Below are 20213 nucleotides of genomic sequence, written 5' to 3'. Positions count from 1 at the left end.
CTTCCTGAACATAAGTTTTCTGCAGGAAAATTAGACAGGGAAATATACAGCTGTGGAAGATACAAACATTATTGGTGATCATCTGTGAAGAAACTATAGTGATGATTGCAGTGGCCCAAAGTCTGACCTGAAATTTCTTTGAAACAAAGAAAGAAAAGGGCTGTCTGCCCCAGCCAGACACTTTTGTGTCTGTCACCACGTGGTGACAACAGCATCACTTGATGCCCTTCTGCCCCTGGAGATGGGTGTTGGCAGTGGATGGTTCCACAGCTCCATGACAATGCAGGAGATGTGTCAAAGATGCGTCAAAGCACCTTAAAAGGATCGAAAGAAAAAGCTCCAAGTGGTAAACTGTGGCTTATCAACACATTTATTTACAGATGCAGAGCAAAGCATGTGTTTTGTTAAGCACAGAGAATTGTCATCCAAGCTGTGCAGGAGGAGCAGGGGTGAAGATCAGAGGTGGACTTGCTGTCCAGACAATCCAGGTGAGGGGTGATAGCACAGTAATCAGTGCTGATAGAGCAAAGGATGTGTGAGTGAAGACTGAGCAGATCATCTTTGTCATCTCCCACACAGCACAGGGCTGCTCTCCTCTGCACATCTCCGTGGCCTCCTCCAGCCTGCAGGAGTTCAACCCCCCATCACAGGGCTGTCAGCACTTCAGGGCAGGGGATGCTTCACTGTGCAATCTCTGCTAGAATCAGGTTTTTTGTTACAAGCCATCGAAGGACTTGGTTTGCCTTTCTGTACAATAGTGGTGTCTGAAAATAGAAAGTTTTCTGGAGAGCAAGGAAGAAACCTCTGGTAGCAGTGAGACGAGTGCATCATTTGTCTGATGGGAAAGGTGGGAAAGTGGGATTTTCACCATCAGTCTGGGCTGTTGGGAGCTGCCTCTCCCTGTTGGTCTCATTTCCCACACACAAAATCACACAATCATTTGGGTTGGAAAAGCCCTCAAGGATCATCAAGTCCAGCCCAGGACACCACTGACCCATGTCCCCAGGTGCCACATTCACACAGCTTTTAAATCCCTCCAGGGATGGAGACTGCACCACTGCCCTGGGCAGCTGTGCTGGGGCTGCACAAGCCTTTCCACTAAGGGATTTTCCCTAATATTCAATCTAATCCTTCCCTGGTGCAACCTCAGACCACTTTACCTTGTCCTCTGACAAGGCAGGCATCTCAGAGCACTGCACATCAAGCTCAGCTGCCAGCTGGGGAACACAGTGACCCAGGACTGGCACTGCAGACCTCTGCCACCAGCCTGGCTTTCCAGGTGTACATTCCCTTGCTGTCCCCTCACCTTATTCAGATGCCAGCCAGCAAAGGGATTTCTTTTCTCGTGCCATATCCGAAGCTTATAAAAGGTGCCGAGATCAGGAAGCTCTATCTGTAAGCGGGTAGAAAAGGTGCAATGTCCATTTTTGTAAGTCAGCAAAGCACACAGACAAAGGGCACCTCTGGACATGTTTCAAGAGGTAAATCAGAGAGAGCTCAAAAATACCAGCCTTTTCCCTGTTTTGGGAAGACAAGCCATATCCATAGGGAAGTAAATTATTTGCATCACTGTCAAATGGAGCGACTTCACCTCAACTTTGGAAGGATCTAATAGAATAAAAATCTCATACTGATGACTTTCTGCCTGGGATTGAAGCTAAAGCCCTGAACAACAAGACCAAGCCATATCTGCCACTTGCACAAGAGTCATACCATGAATTTGTCAGTCTGTCCAGTTTCAAAGTTGTCTGAATTGTTGTCTAGCTTCATCTCATCTGACTTCCCTTTGTCTCCATAAATCTGGAAGAAGATGGTGGCATCTGTTCCTGCATTTTTAATGTCACTTGTCCAGATCCACAGAGACCAGGGGTTTTCTAGAAAGAAAGGTTAAAGATACTTGCTTTAAAATGTAATTTTTATAGGGTGACCTGGTGAAAAACATAACTATCATTGTTATGTGACAATGATAAAGACCTTTCGTCCTTTTCTGCACAAAAAAAATCAGCTGCTGCATGACATGCAGGAATGAGACTGGAAATATAATTCTGAGACTTCATTTAAAAGAAAATTAGAAAAACATAAACAACCTCTTTTCAGGTGAACCATAATCTCTTGTTATACTCTACTAACAGGGTAATGAAGGGGTGTGACCCAACCCTGTAGTTTCAGTTCACTTGTCAAAATACCTACAACTCAAACTTTAAAGACCATAAAGTCAGGGAAATATTAATCTTCCCTTCTGCCAGTGAGAAGGACTCTCCAGTTACTTGTGCACAGTGCAATGCAGCTCCAGGTAGCTCCTAAAAACTTGTCTGATCTGTGTATGGAACAAGGAGAAACAGGCCACAGATGTGTTATCCCCTCAGCCTGAGATAAGCAGCTTCCCAAGACTGGACTAATTATCCCAAAAATGCTCCTTGCAGAACGGTTGTCTCAAAGCCCACTGAGGTATCCATCCCTAGTGAGGCTGCATCATGTGGGACAAACATGCTCAGAGCAGTGTAAAGATATTTTCCAAAAGATTTTCAATTATTTAAGTGCCTAAATTTGACACAAATTCAGTTAACACTTTTTTTTTTTTTTTTTTTTATACTTCATGCCATACCCTAAGATTGTGGCCAATCTGCAAGATTTTTTATCTCAAGGCTGCATCCAACATTTTAACCATAAGTCCAGTCCACCTGCAGCAATTTTACATCGGTTTTCATACCAGAATATTTTTGTGTATATAAGGGTGATATTATTTCCTCTAAAGAGCCCATCATCTGCATACTTTATTGACAATAATGTGTGTTTCTGCCGGCCTTGCAGCACCTACGGGATAGGGAACAGCCTTCTTCCCTCACTCAGACATCAGCTGAATTATTAACAAATCTTAATGAGAGAATTGCTAACCCTTTCGGTATGCCTGAGCCCACACTAGCACAGCTTGACCTTCAGAGCCCAGAATGGAATATAAAAATATGATGACATGCATATAAATTAGATTTTTACTGGTCTACTCAGTGTTTGACTGTATAAAAAAGGGACATGAGCTACTGAAAAAAAAATGAGGGGAAGAGGGATCTCTCAGAAAAAGTTTTGCCCCTGTTTTAATAATACACAAAATGTTCATGACCACTCCTCTCTGAAAAGCACCAGCAAGTTTTAGATGAGCAGGAATGAAACAAATTCTGTGGAAGGCATGTGATGGAGAAGCCTGTTTTCCCTGGGGAAAGCTGCAAGTGCAATTCAGACACCAAAGTCTGCTCTCATCTGTCTGGTTTGGCCTCCCTGACCTCTTGCTGAGGGAAAGGAGGAGTGAAGCATGCACAGAGGAGGAAATGGGACCTTGTACCAGGATTAAATGCTGATAGAGGGCTGTCAGGGAGAAACCACACCAGGGGAGATGTGGCTGAGCTAGGGCTGCAGCTGCTGGAGAAGGCCAGGCATTTCCCCAAATATCCATCATCATCCTCCCAGAGACTGCTGGGCACAGCCCCGGGTTCTCATCCTTTCACATCGAGGTAGCCAAGCACTTCGGAAATTCTCAGAGCCAGGGCAAATATTCCCCAGGGCACAAACACCAGGGAGGACAAGACCTGGCACAACAGTTTCCAGGATAACATTCAAGATAAGGAGAGGAGGGAATAAAAAAGCCCCACAGAATAAATACAAGCTACATATGGAGCTGCAATCTGCTGCGGGAGCAGCTTCTGGATGCTGTGCTGGAAAACGTTTCACCATGGATACCCCAAGTGAGGCTCAAACCAGTTTTGATCTGAAGATCTCTACAGAAAGGGACAGTCCTGTATGCACAGGGAGATAGGCGAGATGACATAATAGGTCTTTTCTAACTCCGAGTCTTACACTTCTATAATCTGGCAGCTAAAGGTCACAGATTTCTCAAGGCTAATGCTCTCTGTCTATCTCCTGCACTGCAGTGGTGAGGGAATTAGCCTGTCAATAACAATCAGAGATGATAATAGGGGGTTAAAGGTTGCAGATGCTTTAGCTAAATGGACCGCGTTGGAGGTGCAGTGTGGTTACAACACTGACTAACATTTAGATAAAGCTTATTCAAATGAACTGCTGTTTAAGCGGGAGCCCACCCGAAGCACTCTCGGATTAAACCGAGCCTATTATCCTAATTAAAATACTCTGTTTACAGGCGGGTGCCGGCGCGGGCCGGGCAGCAGCGATATGTGTTTGTCTTGGTGCAGAAGCAGGCTGGAGCTGGAGCGTGCGGGGATGGATGAGCAGCTCCTCCCAGCAAACCTGTGCCATTGCCTCCCTCTAGAGAAAAGGCTCCGCATCCAGCACGCTCCTACCTCGGGAAAGCGCTTTTAGCAGCTGGACAGGGCTCAGACCTGCCGTTTCTCTAAGGTCAGGAATAAAAATAGCTGAAGTCAGCAGGGAGAGTTTTGTTTTATTTTCCATTCCCCCTCCCAAGGTTTCTCTCCTTATGATGTTTTTTTTTGTTTTCATCTAGAGTCAGAAAGCTTTGCTTCTGTAGTGATGAGCAACATAGCCTGGCTTGTCTGCAAAAATGATGTCTGAGGCAGCTGTAAGCCCAGTGGACCTTAAGGAAATTAGAATAATTCTTCAAAATATTGCAGGAGTTTAATTACACCCCTAAAGCAGTATTTTCAAATCTGCAGCTCATGCCCCAACATCTGAAGGACGTGGAGCTGCTGGAGCCAGCCCAGAGGAGAAATCATGGAGATGCTCCAAGGGCTGGAGCTCTGGAGCCAGCCTGGGAGAGCTGGGGCTGCTCCCCTGCACAAGAGAAGGCTCCAGGGAGAGCTGAGAGCCCCTGGCAGGGCCTAAAGGGGCTCCAGGAGAGCTGCCCAGGGACTGGGGACAAGGCCTGCAGGGACAGCAGCCAGGCAATGGCTTCCCAGTGCCAGAGGGCAGGCCCAGCTGGGATATTGGGAAGGAATTGCTGGCTGGGAGGGTGGGCAGGCCCTGGCACAGGGTGCCCAGAGCAGCTGGGGCTGGCCCTGGATCCCCCTGGAAGTGCCCAAAGGCTGGACAGGGCTGGAGCAGCCTGAGGGAATGGATGTCCTTTAGCCCATGGCAGGGGGGTTGAAATTAGATGACCTTTAAATGTCATTTCCAAACCCAAACCATTCTATGATCCAGTGACTGAATCCACTTGAACCTCTCTCTGACCCTGGATATACCCATGTCACTCAGGTGACGCTCAGGGGTCGTTGCTGGTGGGAGGAGGGGTGATGGTCACAGGAGGCTCCTGGGCACTTGCACTTACTTTTCAGCCTTTTCTGGCGTAGGGACACCATTTCGTAGAGTTCCCGCTCTATGAGACCGTCCCCTTCATCTTCATCCAGCCACTTCCCACACGGGAAGGTTTGCTCAATCCCAGTGAACGGGCAGTAAACCACCACCTGGGAAAAGAGATTGGGAAAGTGAGATTGAATATTCTGCTACTGGCAGCCCACAGGACCTTGGCACTGAAAACTTCAACAGAGCAAAGACCAAAACTTCAAACAGAGCAAAGAGCTGGAGATCTTGGTCCTGCTCTCAAAATCAGCTTTTCTGGACCAATATGAACCAGATTGGTTTCAGAAATCTCAGTCTGGAGTCCAGCTACGACTCATCTGTTGTTATTCCCATTTTTGCGGCAGTACATCACAATGGGTCAGCCAAGAGGTGAAACACCAGGAGGTGAAGGGGAGCAGGCAGGGTGGCTGCAGCAGCCAGCATTGTGTCAGCATGCAGCCACGCCAGTGCACAGCAGGGCTCTGCAGAAAACAAAGGCTACAAAAAGCCCCCAAACATCCATCCTAGGATCCATCCTAAGCTGATTTTGCTTGCCAGGTAAACTGAATCTCCTCGTAGCTTCAGGGTAGGCATCTGCCTTCCTCTCCACCCTCCCATTTCCTCCTAATGACCTTGTATATGATCTAGTGTTGTCACCAAAATAAACTCTCCAACCAATCTGCTGGGTTGGAAAGAAAAAATTACTTTATTAACAATGCTGGATGCATGGGAATTTCACCTCAAAGCATGAGCAACAACCAAACAGACCACACATGAAACTAATACATATTTGTCACATTTCTATTACATATTCATTACACTTCCTGAATACATGAATACATGCTTATTATTTCCTTTAAGTTCTTTGGATATGACTAGGGGTCTTTTGGGGATTTTTGGTGGTCATTTGGGAACATCCCATTCCTCCAAATTCCCTCTTATGGGTCTGGATCTTCTGGTGAATCTTCCTTCCTGGAGAGTATCTCAAACATGTGTCCAGGTTGTGATGCACTTCTCTTTATCATTCTTTGCTCTGGCACTCCATCTCTGTTCTCAAAACGAAGATATCTACCAGTACATATTAATCACTGGCGGAAGCAAACAAGGAAGCGCTGGCTGGCACAAAACTCATTAGTCACAGATGCAGGGAGTTAACACAAGGCCACATTAATCTCTGGCATGTGTACTAAGTACTGGGTGGTACAGAACCAAACATTACCCACGGATATAGGGATAACACACCATGTGCTGAACTTAGAAGAATTTTCCAACATCTTCCTCCACTGCTGCATAGAATTCTTCTCAAAGAAATCTAAGTTGCTGAGTAACAAAATTGCATATTCCTCCACTGCCTCCCCATAGCAGCTGAGGTCAGCCACTTTCTATTGGGCTTTGGGTTTTTTTAAATCATTATTTCTGAGCCCTCAGAGCAGCATCTAGAAACTTCAGGGAAGTCTGAGCATAGATGATAACTTTGAAACGCTCAGCACAATCCAAGGCTGCATTTCTGTCCAGCCCCTTGGGCAAACATCTGAAGGTGCTTTTGGAGCTGAGCAAACAATAATCTCTATCTTTGTGACTGCAGAGGGGCAATCAACCCAATTAGCGAGTGATTGACTTATGCATCTAACACGCCTTTGAGGCAATCAGCTGCTCCCGTGCGTGATGTATAATATTGCCTTGTTAAACCGGGGATATTGCCTTCCAAACAAAAGCAGATTTGTTTTATTTATTTTTAAACCATTCTGGGTTGTTGGGGTCAGGTTGTGAGTGGGGAACAGGTCTGACAGGAGCCTGCAGACAAAACTCCTGGCAGTGTTGGCCCAGTGTTAGGACTCCATGACCTCAGAGGTCTCTCCCAACCTGAACAATTCAATGAGTTTATGATAATTAAGTCTCACCTTCTCACAAAACCAGCCAGAGCTGACACCACAATTATCGTGCCCAATGGTGACTCTACTGAGAGGGCTGAGAAGGGCAGCTATCTCCACGTTGAAGAGATCTGTCCTGGCACGTTCAAATTCACCCCCTTCCAAGAAAATCTTCCCACTGTTCTTTAAGCCTTTGGAGCCGTGGAGAATTACGTGGATCTTGGAGTTGGTGCCGGCTCCTCTGATATCTCCTGTCACTACAGCCACATTGTACACAATGCCTGGAGGAATCAGAAGTTTGATTAGGGAAAAAAGAAGGGAGGAAAAGAGTCTGAGAGTTATGGCTTTGATTGGATTTATGTCGGAGACGCTATTGATTTCCCACTGGTCTATTTTAGCTTCTGACTTACACACAATGCACTGTTTCATTTGTTTTTGTCTCACACATAATTCTGAGAAATACACATCTACCTTCAGACTGCCCAAGAGAAACAGGCATGGGGTGACAAACTCCCTGTTTGGGCCTCCCATGGCCCAATGGAAAAAAAATAGTTTTCTTTTTTATTCACTCTGTGGTGCTGATTAGGTGAAGAAAGGCAAGAAAATTGAATTGGCAAGTAAGTAATTTGATTTTGAGAAATATCAAACAGCAAATATGTCAGAGAATGCTGAAAGGATGGAGAAGTGTTGCATTAAACAGTGATGGCAAAATCTGCAATACCACAAAACTCTGAAAACTTTGGGTTTACTTGTTTTTTTAGCCTATAATGCTAAAGCAATCAGGACCTCCACAGTCACTGTGAGAACCCACAGATCTCAGCAAAACAAGGTTTGGGAGAGGCATCAGCCCAGCTGGAAGAAAGAAAAGTATTTCTTAGAAGAAACCTATTTACATAAAAGTGTCACTGGGGGGATTTTCCTATCTCCAGCTCTTGGTCTAAGAATGAAAACACTTCTTCCCACAAGTCTTACATCACAGAAAAGCAAATCTTAAATCTGTCTCATGTCATCAAATACGCACCTAAACACTATAGCAGCATGTAGAAAATACCTGAGACCTAAGCTACATTTTTTGATTAAATCAGACAAAAATTTCTATAGGGATTTGGGATGAAGCAAAAACTTCAGAACTCACTCTTTTACAAATAATCCTCCCTTTGAAATTTGCATTAAAAATTGTACTCAAGCATGCTTTACTGTTGATATATCTTCAACAAAACTCCAGAGAGCAGAAAAATAAAATACACAGTCATGAATAGTAAAAGATAAAGGAAGCTTTTTGGGATTGAATTACATTTCTTTCCGTTTTCTTCCCTTGATTTTTCCTAACAAGCATCCTGCAGTGAGGGATCTGCACCCAGACCACTTTCCCTCATGCACATGCAGGGGAGAATACGAGGACTGCAGATGTTGAAGACCATACAAGGAAGTAAAGAACTGCTGTTACGTGCATCATCACAGTGTTTGCCTTCATGTTATTACATAAATATGGGCAGAACATCCAAATAATTGTCCATATTTTCCAAATAGTCTTTTGCCTCGTGACAAGTTCTTTTATGGACTTTACATCCAGGTTTCTTTTAACAGAGACATAAACTTTGGTTGTCTTTGCTTTAGCCATGTTGGATAATAAAAAAGACTGGTTTAGGGCTCAGCACTGTGTTTCTTGTTTTGTAAAAGGTTGTTTAGTTCCCCAGACAAGAAACTGAAGTACAATATTCACTGCTTTGTGCTTTTGGAAATAACAAACACTTTGAGTGCTGGTGAGAAATTTGCTGAAGGTACAAGCTGTATCTTTCATTTCCTGCCCATCAGCCCCTTATCCAGGGCCACCAGGTGATAAACTAGCACGTAGGTCCTGCACAGCTTCACAGGTGAGACACAAAGGTGGGAAATGTGTTGGCAGCTCAGGAACCCTCACACAAAACACTGCATCACCAGCAGATGCCTCACTGCAGGTCTCTCTGAGCATAAAGCATTCAATTTTCTAAAGAAAACATGGCTAATAGCCTTAATTTCCCATTTCCCACAACGGATCTGGCTCATGATTTCACCTGTGGCTTCAGTGCCCCCAACAAGAATGTCCCTCTGTATTTTCCCGTCATCTTCGTCTAAAGCGAACCAGCGTCCAACTGGGAACTGGTACACACATTTATTGCCAATGTCCTCAATGATCACCTAAGAGAAAAGAGACACCACGTTGAAAAACAGCACAGGAAAAGCAAAGGTTTTACACAACGGGGTGGCAGAAGAGCAGAAGCTTAATGTACGCACTCTCACTTGGTATTTAACATATTCAATACTCAAGCAGATCCCGCTCCACTCCCTAATTAGTACTGATAGAATTTCAGACAATCAGTGAGCAAAAACCTAGGTTTTTCTTTTCATTCTTTTTTATCCAGTGAACCCACTCTGCATCTCTTGTGGTGTACGAGACCAGATGTCTCTGCTATCAAGACCAGCTGGCTGGCCTGTCTTCCTTCTCTCCAGAGCCTGTTTGATGGCTACTCTTCTCCATCAGCTGAACTACAGCTCTTTGTTCTGCTGTGGGAACAGGCTGCACTCTCTCTCTCTACTTCAGAGACTTGTTTTAAAATAATGCCTAGGAATTTCAGGGCAAATCCAGACCATCAGATGAGCTTGTGTGACACAGTAATATCACTAGATCACAGTTAGTTACTTACTCCAGGGTGGAACCACTGCAAAGGCGGCCATTAAAACCCTGTGGCAGGAGACAGTTTCTAATTTTGAAGGATTTGGCTCTTGGACCACAGTGAGGTGGAGCTGTGCAAATATCATGAGGTTTAACAAAGCCAAGTGCAAGGTCCTGCACCTGGGCTGGGGCAATCCAAAGACAGGCTGGACAGAGCAGCCCTGGGAGAAGGACCTGGGGGTGCTGGGGGGGAGAGCTGGACCTGCCCCAGCCCTGAGCCCCCTGCCCTGGGCTGATCCCCCAGCGTGGGCAGCAGGGGAGGGGGGATTCTGCCCCTGTGCCCCTGTGCTCAGGTGAGACCCCACCTGCAGAGCTGCCCCAGCCCTGGGCAACAACAGCACAAGGACGTGGAGCTGCTGGAGCCAGCCCAGAGGAGGCCACGCAGCTGCTGCCAGGGCTGGAGCCCCTCTGCTCTGGAGCCAGCCTGGGAGATCTGGGGCTGCTCCCCTGCACAAGAGAAGGCTCCAGGGAGAGCTGAGAGCCCCTGGCAGGGCCTAAAGGGGCTCCAGGAGAGCTGCCCAGGGACTGGGGACAAGGCCTGCAGGGACAGCAGCCAGGCAATGGCTTCCCAGTGCCAGAGGGCAGGCCCAGCTGGGATATTGGGAAGGAATTGCTGGCTGGGAGGGTGGGCAGGCCCTGGCACAGGGTGCCCAGAGCAGCTGGGGCTGGCCCTGGATCCCTGCAGTGTCCAAGGCCAGGCTGGACAGGGCTTGGAGCAGCCTGGGATTGTGGATATTCCTGCCCATGGCAGGGGGTGGGAGTGTCTTTAGGGTCCCTGTCAAACCAGGCTGTTTTAGAATTCTGTGATATTTTGCTGAAACAAGCTGGGGAACAATAGTCCCCTCTAAAATTAGACTAGTTTTTTGCATCTTCTGCTGAGGTGTTTCTTACCAGTATCTTCTGCTGGATTCCTGAATGCTGCCATAGAGTTACTAGAGTATTTTAAACCAGCAGAGAAGAATACTGAAGGATTTCAGTCAGAAGAGAAGAAATCAAAATCTCTACTCCTCTGGGTGGGTTATGTCTCAGAGGGGAAAAAAAAAAAATCACTATTGTGGATAGAAAGCCCTTGACACTTTCCTCAACAATGAGGGAGAATCTTAAACCTGTCCTTTCTGATAAATTTGTCAAACCATTCTTTGGGAAACAGAGCTTCCCCTCCTGTCATTCATCCCACACTGTGCTGTTGCCTGTAGCACTCCTGAGTCCTGTTGTACCTCCACAGACACAGACAGCAGTGTCTGCCAGGGCTGGGATTGTTGGCATGAGAGAGCTGGAGTGCTAGAGACTAAAATAGACAAGTTCAGGAGAAATATCAACACTCCAATGCCTCTCTACCAGCTGATCCTCTTTGGGCTCCTTTTAGTGGGTTTATCCTTACCTTTAGAGGTGGAAAATCATCTCTGAGTGTAAGCTGCTCTGAAAGCACAAGAAACATGAGAAGAGGTTCTTCCTGGAGTGACAACACTAGAGTGGCTAAGTATTTAACCAAATTACAGAAAAACATCTAAAACCAGTGGACACCAACTGAGTTTTTTCAGCTCAGCTGTCCAACCTTCCATCTGAATTTGCAAGGCCAAGGTTGTATTTTACTTAATTGTAAACGTCCTGGAGGTTTATGGCAGAATATAGGGTTGGTGTGTTGGCTGCAAGTAGTCACTACACCAGATTTTTGGACTTGAGCAACCTCACCAATCTCACCAAAAATTATGTCATTACACCTGTGATGTGAGAACGAGGTTCTGTGGTTTTTACCTCCCCCTATTTATTACATTGAGCACAACTACACTGTTATTCATTTCCACATTTTTCATGGACAGCTAACTTTTCCTGCATTGTGTGGTGGTGGAGAAACATGTGCTAATATTTGCATTTGTATTACATTGAATTATCCTGTTATTACGGATTTACAAATACGGGGTCAGGTCTTCTGTGGATTCAAGCCAGCTGTGTTAAACTACATCAGCAGAGGAAAGAAAATGAGACCAGAGGGAAGAGTCATAGATTTCCCCTTTTAAAATATTCCTTCAACCATTACACTAAAAGCTGTAACACCTTCCTACCCATAGCAGGAGATTAAAATGAGCAGGAAAGTGGAAGAAAAGGGTCTTTGTGGCAAGCATATATCTTTTTGCTGAGCCAGTGATAAATCACTTAAATTTGGGCAAGCTACGAGTCTGCAAATTTTCATTGTGAACAGATCCAAGAGATAACTCGTGGATTCTGGTGTTTTTATGGTCATGGTTATGAGTTAAGTCAAGAGAATGAAATGATTTGTGTCCTTCTCAGTAACCTGTGTCACCAGCAATTATCCTTACATCTCTTGGTACCAGGCCACTGGGAGGGTGAGATATTTTGAGCCCTTGGGGTGCTTATGTTGAATGTCTCAGGAGTAACTAACCTTTGCAAGGAACCAGCCAGCAGAGCCGCCCTTGTTATTATGCCCGATATTAATTTTTCTTAACTTCCCCAGATTTGGAGCATCGAGAGTGAACTTGTCTTCTGCTCCTTTTTCAAAGTTGTCTTTGTCATTGTCCAGTTTCCTCACACCTGAACGGGAAAAAGAAAAAGTAAAACAAACAAACAACAAAAAAACCAAACCTCAAAAAAACCCAAACAACAACAACAACAAAACCCCAAAATCCCCATAACAACAAAAAACCAACCAAACAAAAACAAAACAAAACAAAAACCCCAAACAAATAAGTAATAAATATTAACTCCAAGAAGTAAAGGGTTACTGGCAGATGCATGTTTGTAAATGAAGGAATATTTAGGAATGTCACCACTGACTGAATCAAATATTCCCTAGATATCAGCTCTCTGCACCCAGGATTCAATGCAAAGGCAGAGGACTTTATATTCTCATAAAAAGGTGCCTTTTCTCAAGCACACAAAAGACCAGGATTTCCATTCTAATGTCACAGTTACTTACAGCTCTCAGAGCTTTCAGAAATATATATCCAGATGGCTCTTAATTTTTTTTTTCATATCACCACATTTCCCTTTTATTTTTACTGTCTTTGAAAATCTCCAAACTGTTCAAGAAAGGCTTTGGTCACAAGCTGCAGATTCTGACATTTCAGGACACAGAATTCTTTGCTGTGTCCGAGAGGAAGGATTTATTTTCAAATTAGGACCCAGACAGGGCTGTTGGCTTTTTCCTGATCTCACAGGGGTTTTCCTTTATCAAAGGTATAAAAGGTGTGCCCTGGGTTGCAGCCTGTGTGAGTGATGCTGTGTGAGAGGGATGAAACCCACCCAAGGCACCAGTGCAGAGAAGGAGGTCAGTGGGCAACTCACCCCTCTTACCTCAGAGGGGATGAATCATTCTCTAGGGGTGTTATTTTTCTGTGTGGATATGACAGAGTGCCTGGACACCTAGCTAAGACTTAGACTCCTACTTTGGGATGTTTTCAGTGAGATCAGATGGATCCCCCTGTAAAACTCTGGAGGATTAATCAAGGATGAGCCCTATCCACCATGTTTTATAATCTGTTCAAGGACGTTAGGCAGACATTGTATCATTATTTCTTGAATTTGTCAGGATAGGTGCAGTGTAAAAGCACGATAATATTTGCTCCCTGGTTACAGGAATCTCCAGGAATCTCCACCCACTTCTCTCCATGGCCCAGAGAGCTTGGTTTGGGCACATCTTTCAATATTATTCAATTATTTATTTTTTTTTTAGTTTGAGTTCCCAGACCACTGTTGCAGCAAAACCTACATTTAAAAATAATTACAATATTTCTAAAAAAAAAAGCTATTCAAACCCAACTAATCTAAACCTCGCTGAAATTATTTTTATAAGTGCCCAAGCAGGCTTTGCCACCACCTTTGCTATGGAGAAGGGATGTCATTATCCATCCAGGTACTCAGAAAATGTGACACACAGCTCTCACTGCATTCCCTGTAAACACACATTGGTGTTGGACCCTTCAGTGGGTTGGCACTTACTCCGCTGCTTTCTGCTGGTGGTTTATGCTGCATTTTCCCAGAGCCTGCTTTTTTTTAATGGCAGGTAACTTGAGTCATGCCCACACCCAGCCACAGCTGCTGCATTGCAGATGCACCTTTCAGGGGCTGTGGATGGGAGGGCCCCCAGAGTTAACGCCACTGTTTGTTGTGCCTTTCACTCAGCTAAATTATTCTGTATTTGCCAGATTGCCTGTGTGTGTGTGTGTGTGTGTGTGTGTGTGTGTGTGTGTTGTTCAGATCACAGGCCTGCAGAGCAGGAGGAAATATTTTAGGAAGTGATTTGCATTTGAATACCTGTGTCTCCTTTCTCACCGAAGATATTAATGAAGACATCCGCATCTGTTCCACTGCCGCTGACTTCACCAGTAAAAACCCGGACCACGTATTTGTTGACTGCAATAAGGGAGGCAGAAATCCCAGCACATTAATAACTCCATGATGTTTTGTTTTATGTTTGATGCAAAACATAACAATATAGACCAATTCAGGCTGTGCTGATGCTATCTTGAAAGCATGATCTGAGCTGTGGCTCTTGGTACAATGACCCCCTTCTCCACAAGAGGAATAAAATCCATAGGCAGGATTCTGACACTGTGTATTCACTGCCCAGGGCAGGAGGACATATCACTCGGTTCCTGGCCTTGACACTGAAGAGTGAAATAGAAGAGAAAGTGAAAATTTTGATGTGGATACAAAGGCATTAAATGAACTCAGACCTGTGGACCATCTTTGCTTTTTCCAAACGTCGATGAGTTATGGAGTCTGCCCAAGCTCAGGCCTGACCCCAGTTCTGTCCTAGAGCTCTTTTGAAAGTTTAGTTTATACTAAGCAAGTATTTTGAGGAAATAATGCCATGGAGACAGAACATGGAATAATGGATTTAAACTGAAAAAGGAGAAATTTAGGCTACGTATGTATAGAACATATTCTTTAGTGGGGGGTGGTGAGGGACACAGGTTGCTCAGAGTTGTCAATGCCCCACCCCTGGGTATGTCCAAGGCCGTGTTGGATGGAGCTTTGAGCAACCTGGTCCAGTGGAAAATGTCCCTGCCTATGGCAGGGAGTGGAACTGGATGGATACAAAACATTCTCTGATTCTCTGAAACATCAGTCACACTGGATGAAACAAAAATGTGAAGGTGGCCACCCTTTTCTGGAAAAAAAAGAAAAAAAAAAAAGAGGAAAGGAGAGGTTTGGAGAGGAGAGGTTCGGAGAGGAGAGGTTCGGAGAGGAGAGGAGAGGTTCGGAGAGGAGAGGTTCGGAGAGGAGAGGAGAGGTTCGGAGAGGAGAGGTGAGGAGAGGAGAGGTTCGGAGAGGAGAGGTTCGGAGAGGTTCGGAGAGGTTCGGAGAGGTTCGGAGAGGTTCGGAGAGGTTCGGAGAGGTTCGGAGAGGAGAGGAGAGGTTCGGAGAGGAGAGGAGAGGAGAGGTTCGGAGAGGAGAGGAGAGGAGAGGTTCGGAGAGGTTCGGAGAGGTTCGGAGAGGAGAGGAGAGGAGAGGAGAGGAGAGGAGAGGTTCGGAGAGGAGAGGAGAGGAGAGGAGAGGAGAGGAGAGGAGAGGAGAGGAGAGGAGAGGAGAGGAGAGGAGAGGAGAGGAGAGGAGAGGAGAGGAGAGGAGAGGAGAGGAGAGGAGAGGAGAGGAGGGAAGGGAAGGGAAGGGAAGGGAAGGGAAGGGAAGGGAAGGAAGGGAAGGGAAGGGAAGGGAAGGGAAGGGAAGGGAAGGGAAGGGAAGGGAAGGGAAGGGAAGGGAAGGGAAGGGAAGGGAAGGGAAGGGAAGGGAAGGGAAGGGAAGGGAAGGGAAGGGAAGGGAAGGGAAGGGAAGGGAAGGGAAGGGAAGGGAAGGGAAGGGAAGGGAAGGGAAGGGAAGGGAAGGGAAGGGAAGGGAAGGGAAGGGAAGGGAAGGGAAGGGAAGGGAAGGGAAGGGAAGGGAAGGGAAGGGAAGGGAAGGGAAGGGAAGAGAGGAGAGGTTCGGAGAGGAGAGGTTCGGAGAGGTTCGGAGAGGAGAGGTTCGGAGAGGTTCGGAGAGGAGAGGTTCGGAGAGGTTCGGAGAGGAGAGGAGAGGAGAGAAGAGAAGAGAAGAGAAGAGAAGAGAAGAGAAGAGAAGAGAAGAGAAGAGAAGAGAAGAGAAGAGAAGAGAAGAGAAGAGAAGAGAAGAGAAGAGAAGAGAAGAGAAGAGAAGAGAAGAGAAGAGAAGAGAAGAGAAGAGAAGAGAAGAGAAGAGAAGAGAAGAGAAGAGAAGAGAAGAGAAGAGAAGAGAAGAGAAGAGAAGAGAAGAGAAGAGAAGAGAAGAGAAGAGAAGAGAAGAGAAGAGAGAAAAAGAAATCCAGTCATCCAGTCTTTTTTATTTAATGAGGAAACAGGAGTGAATCCAGGAGCTGTGACACTGAAAGTACATCATCTGTGGCACCAAAATCCTGCATGAGGCATATCATGGACATTTGGTGACACATGGTGAGATAGAGAAGCAAGTTCTTCAGACGGATCAGGGTGGGACTCACTTGGTACCCGAGGACAGCGAAAGTGAGCTCAGTTTCTTCTGGAACCAATGAAAAAGCCCCCATGACCTTCAGTGTGACTTTATTTGAGCCAAATATGAGTAACTTTCAAAACCTACCACTAAAGTCACCTGACTACTTGTTCCTCCAAGCAAACACCTTGTGCCGTGTCTCCTGTGAAAGATGAGTGCTGCAGGCAGGCAGCAAGACACAAAACAGATGAAGATGAACGCAGAATCTGTTCCTGAAGAGTACATGATGTCATACAAGCCCTGAACAGAGTTCCTGAACAGAGTTCCTGAACCCTGGGTAGCTGATACTGGGAGCTCTGTGCAATGTCAATTCTGTATTTCTGAGTCCTGGGTGCGCTGCTTCTGTGAAAGGGACAGATGCACAAATCTCCTCACACACAGATCCTTGTCAAAAACACAAATGCTTGCACCACAGAATCACAAAGTCATTAAGGCTGGAAAAAACTTCTAAGGCCATCTAGTCCAACCATTAACTATGATTCTTGGTTTGCAACATTTTTTCCCTTTGGGGCGTTCCAGGCTAGGGAATAATCTTTCCTGGCCTTCCCAGCCAGCTACAGAAATGGATTCTCTCAGGAGCCATGGAACATCACCAGCACTGTGATACCACTCCCAGAAGAGATCTCTCACCTCCTCCACCATAATCAGTGCATGTAAAAAGTTTTTCCAAAAGGCAGCAGAGGGCCTGGCGCATGTGCTCCCACAGAGGCAGAGGACGTGAGAGCAGATGAGGAGCGGCTGTTGGACCATCCCCTGAATTACAACGATGCTCTCAGCTCACTGGGTGAGGAGTACAAGGGCAGAGCCCAAACAGAAGGGAAAATCACCTGTCACAGTTTAATGAATGTGCTGGGAAAAGGCTAAAAATCGAGCTGACATCCCTGGCGCCTCATCGCAAAACATGCCATGGCAAATAAAAGAATAATGATAAAACTGCAATAAATACTAAATAACAAGAAAGAGAAGAACAGAGCTAGGCTGAGACAGGGGAGAAAATGCCTTAATGATTCTCTTTAACACTTTAGCTTCTGTTCACGGAGCTCTAATCACCCGCTACAGATACATCAGCACTAAAAGTGTTCATTTGCATTAGCAAAGTCTGGGGATGGTGCAATTTACATCTCCTACTTGGCCACTAAGCTGCTCTAACTAAAACTGACCCATTGTACCTTGCAATCTTTAATTACAGACCACATTTTTCAAGAAGCTTTGCTCCTTGCATTTTCTCTAGAATATTTAATCTGATGCCAGTGATTAATTTTCCACTCTACTTTTTTGAGAGGCAGAAGAACCTGACAGGATAACAGGATCCTCAAAAGGACAAGCTACAGTGGCTTAACTTACTTTCCCCTTGCAGGATAAGGCTTTATGCCTCTGAGATATAGACCAGAAGAATGTCTCAAGGCATGCAGAGCATCAAGGAAGACATGCAGAGAACAAGTCCATGAAGTGCAAGAGATAAAACACAGGACAGGAAGGGCACCTTGCATGGTTACTGCAGAAACATATCTGGCCAGCAAGGAAAATGATGGTGAAATTATTTGCCAGATCAAAAACCCTTAAAGCTTTCTCAGCATGGCTGTATTTCAAATCTAAGGTCCAGAATGACATCTTTTGACCTCCTTCTCGGAACACCAAGTGGTCCTAAGGGCTCTGTACAGACACAGCGCTGCTGTCAGTGTCAGCACAAAGAGCCCTGTGGCAGAGCTGGCTCCTGAGCCTGAGGATGGGCCAGCACTTTGGGCTGGTGACAGTCACAGGGCACTGTGCTGTGAGGGTTTTTTGTTGTCCCCTATACTATAAGCAAGGCTGTGGTGCTTGGCATGTCCTGCCATGGCTCTTTTCCATGCTGATATGTTTCTGTAGGGAGAGCTACTTCAAGAGCATTAGATCCTTGGCTTAGGTTAGAGCACATTCCTGCTTCACAAACTATGCCTAGCCTGTGCTCATCAGGTCTTTTCTTTAATTTTTTTCCATCTTAACGACTCTGAAACTGGATGCTCAAACCTGCCCCCACACCTGACCCTTAGGTCGGCGTTCAGAAAAATTTCAGCTCCTCCATCTTCAGGAAGCAAACCCTGAGCCACGCTGAATTTTTGCCAGCACTTTCTCCCTCTCTAAGCAATTTGACATTCAGCTGCAGCAAGGAGAGCAGCTCTTCATGCTGCTCAGGGGTCCTTCTGTGCTTTGTACATCAGCACATCTTACAGAGTGACATGGTGGATGAGCAATTTAAATGGAAAGGGATGCTGCCTCTTAAAAAGACAGTGAGCTGCTAAAAGGATGCAAGAAAAAGCTCTCACTGCAGCCAGGAAGAGATCTGCTGTAAGTCAAGTACTCTTCATTTTGATCATGGGTGGATGTTGTTCCCTATTCTTTAATCTTTTAAAAAATACCCACTTGGCTTTTTTTTTTTTTCAAAATCCCAGTACATGGCTCTGACTTCATCTGTAAAACACAGATCTAGATGTTGCCTGGATATTTTTTTCCCCTGAATGCTTCTCCTAGCACTGAGAACATGCAAAATGCTAATGTAAAAGCTGTGCCTCCATCAAGCAGTGCTCACTGCAGCACAGGCACGGGGAGGGGAGCTTTCCTAGGAGCAAAATTAGCAGCTTCAGAGGCACGTACTGCAAGATGCCAAGAGCAGAACAGCCAACAAAAAATCAGTAGGAAGAGCAGTAGCTATTTTCTCTTGTCTTTCCACTTTCACATTGCAATGCACGAGTGTAAATGCCCTGTGTGGTTACAGCACCTTCCTTTTCTTTACAGTTGTGTGTCTGCATTTGAAGACATTGCCAGGATGCCATCTCTGGGAAACAGTGGGGTGGCAGTGATGTGACCCTACTGGATTAATTTAGAAGAGGAGTGGCAGTCAATCAGCCTGTCTGCTGCTGATTAACTCAGCCTCAGCTTTCAACAGCCAAGAGGAAAGGTTAATTTTGCACTGTGGGCTGGAGTCAGGTTCTCTCCACTGAGAGCCAAGAGGTTTTAGTCTGTGAATGTGATGCACTCCCAACACATCCTGGGGGATGAAGGGCACAGGTCTGCTGCTCTTCTACCCCCCAGTATTCCCCATCCAGGCTGTCCCCACTGTCATCTCCATCCTGGGTGCAGAGTTAGCCCCATACACTGCCCAGAATCTTTTCATCCAGATCCAACATCCCTCAGTGCTCTTATGTAGCCTGTCTCCTGCCTCCAACCATGGAAAATACACAGACATATCCCAGCCAAATCCTGCCACCTGCAAGCTGCAGCTGACTGTCCATCCCTGTGATATTCATCTGTTAATGTCATTTATTCAGCAATATGATATCATGGTCACTTGAAGCACCATAGGATAGAACTGCCTCAAGAAATTTTTTATCTGCTATTTTTTTAGAGCATTAGATAGTGTGTTTATGCACAATCTGCTGAGTTTCCTGCAGCAGGAGTGTGAGATTTGGGCAGGAAAACCAAGTTGACTGTGCTTCATTACCTGGGGTTATCACCTCCTGCGGGGTGCAGTGAATTCCCAGCTGTGCCTGCCTCCCATGTGCCTGACCTACCTCGGAGCAGGGCAGCAGCATCCAATATCTGGGAAATGTCACAGCCCTCACAGGCAAAGCACATGGGGCTAAAAGCAAGGAATGGAGCCGCAGGCAGCGTTGGATCCTTCTCACAAGGCAACTCTTAGCAATTATCTGTCTGTTTTCACAGAGCTCCCGTGAGCAGCGGTGTTCGAGATCCATCCTGTGCTGCTCAGCACTGGGCAGGCAGATCTGGGAGGGGGCTGTGGGGAAGGGGGTGGGTGGATAGGGGTGAGGCACTGATACCATCTCTGAATTGCTGCTGGAAAATAAATGCTTTTGTGGCTAGTGTGGAAA

General features: G+C 45.8%; 1 protein-coding gene across 1 annotated transcript in view; it reads right to left on the bottom strand.

Moving 5' to 3' along the window:
• The window catches only part of LOXHD1 (lipoxygenase homology PLAT domains 1), a 149464-nt gene that overhangs the window by 93104 nt on the left and 36147 nt on the right, over positions 1 to 20213 (bottom strand). The window contains exons 5-11 of the mRNA XM_058825935.1: positions 14119 to 14217; positions 12248 to 12396; positions 9188 to 9311; positions 7164 to 7414; positions 5252 to 5387; positions 1714 to 1874; positions 1307 to 1393 (exon numbers count right to left, since the gene is read on the bottom strand). Of these exons, the coding sequence (XP_058681918.1) occupies positions 1307 to 1393; positions 1714 to 1874; positions 5252 to 5387; positions 7164 to 7414; positions 9188 to 9311; positions 12248 to 12396; positions 14119 to 14217 (1007 nt within the window). The remainder of the gene's footprint in view (positions 1 to 1306; positions 1394 to 1713; positions 1875 to 5251; positions 5388 to 7163; positions 7415 to 9187; positions 9312 to 12247; positions 12397 to 14118; positions 14218 to 20213) is intronic.

The sequence above is a fragment of the Poecile atricapillus genome, chromosome Z (assembly GCF_030490865.1).
Source record: "Poecile atricapillus isolate bPoeAtr1 chromosome Z, bPoeAtr1.hap1, whole genome shotgun sequence".
NCBI lineage: Eukaryota > Metazoa > Chordata > Aves > Passeriformes > Paridae > Poecile > Poecile atricapillus.
The sequence above is the reverse complement of the archived record's forward strand: the minus strand, read 5'-3'. Positions and strand labels throughout refer to the sequence as shown.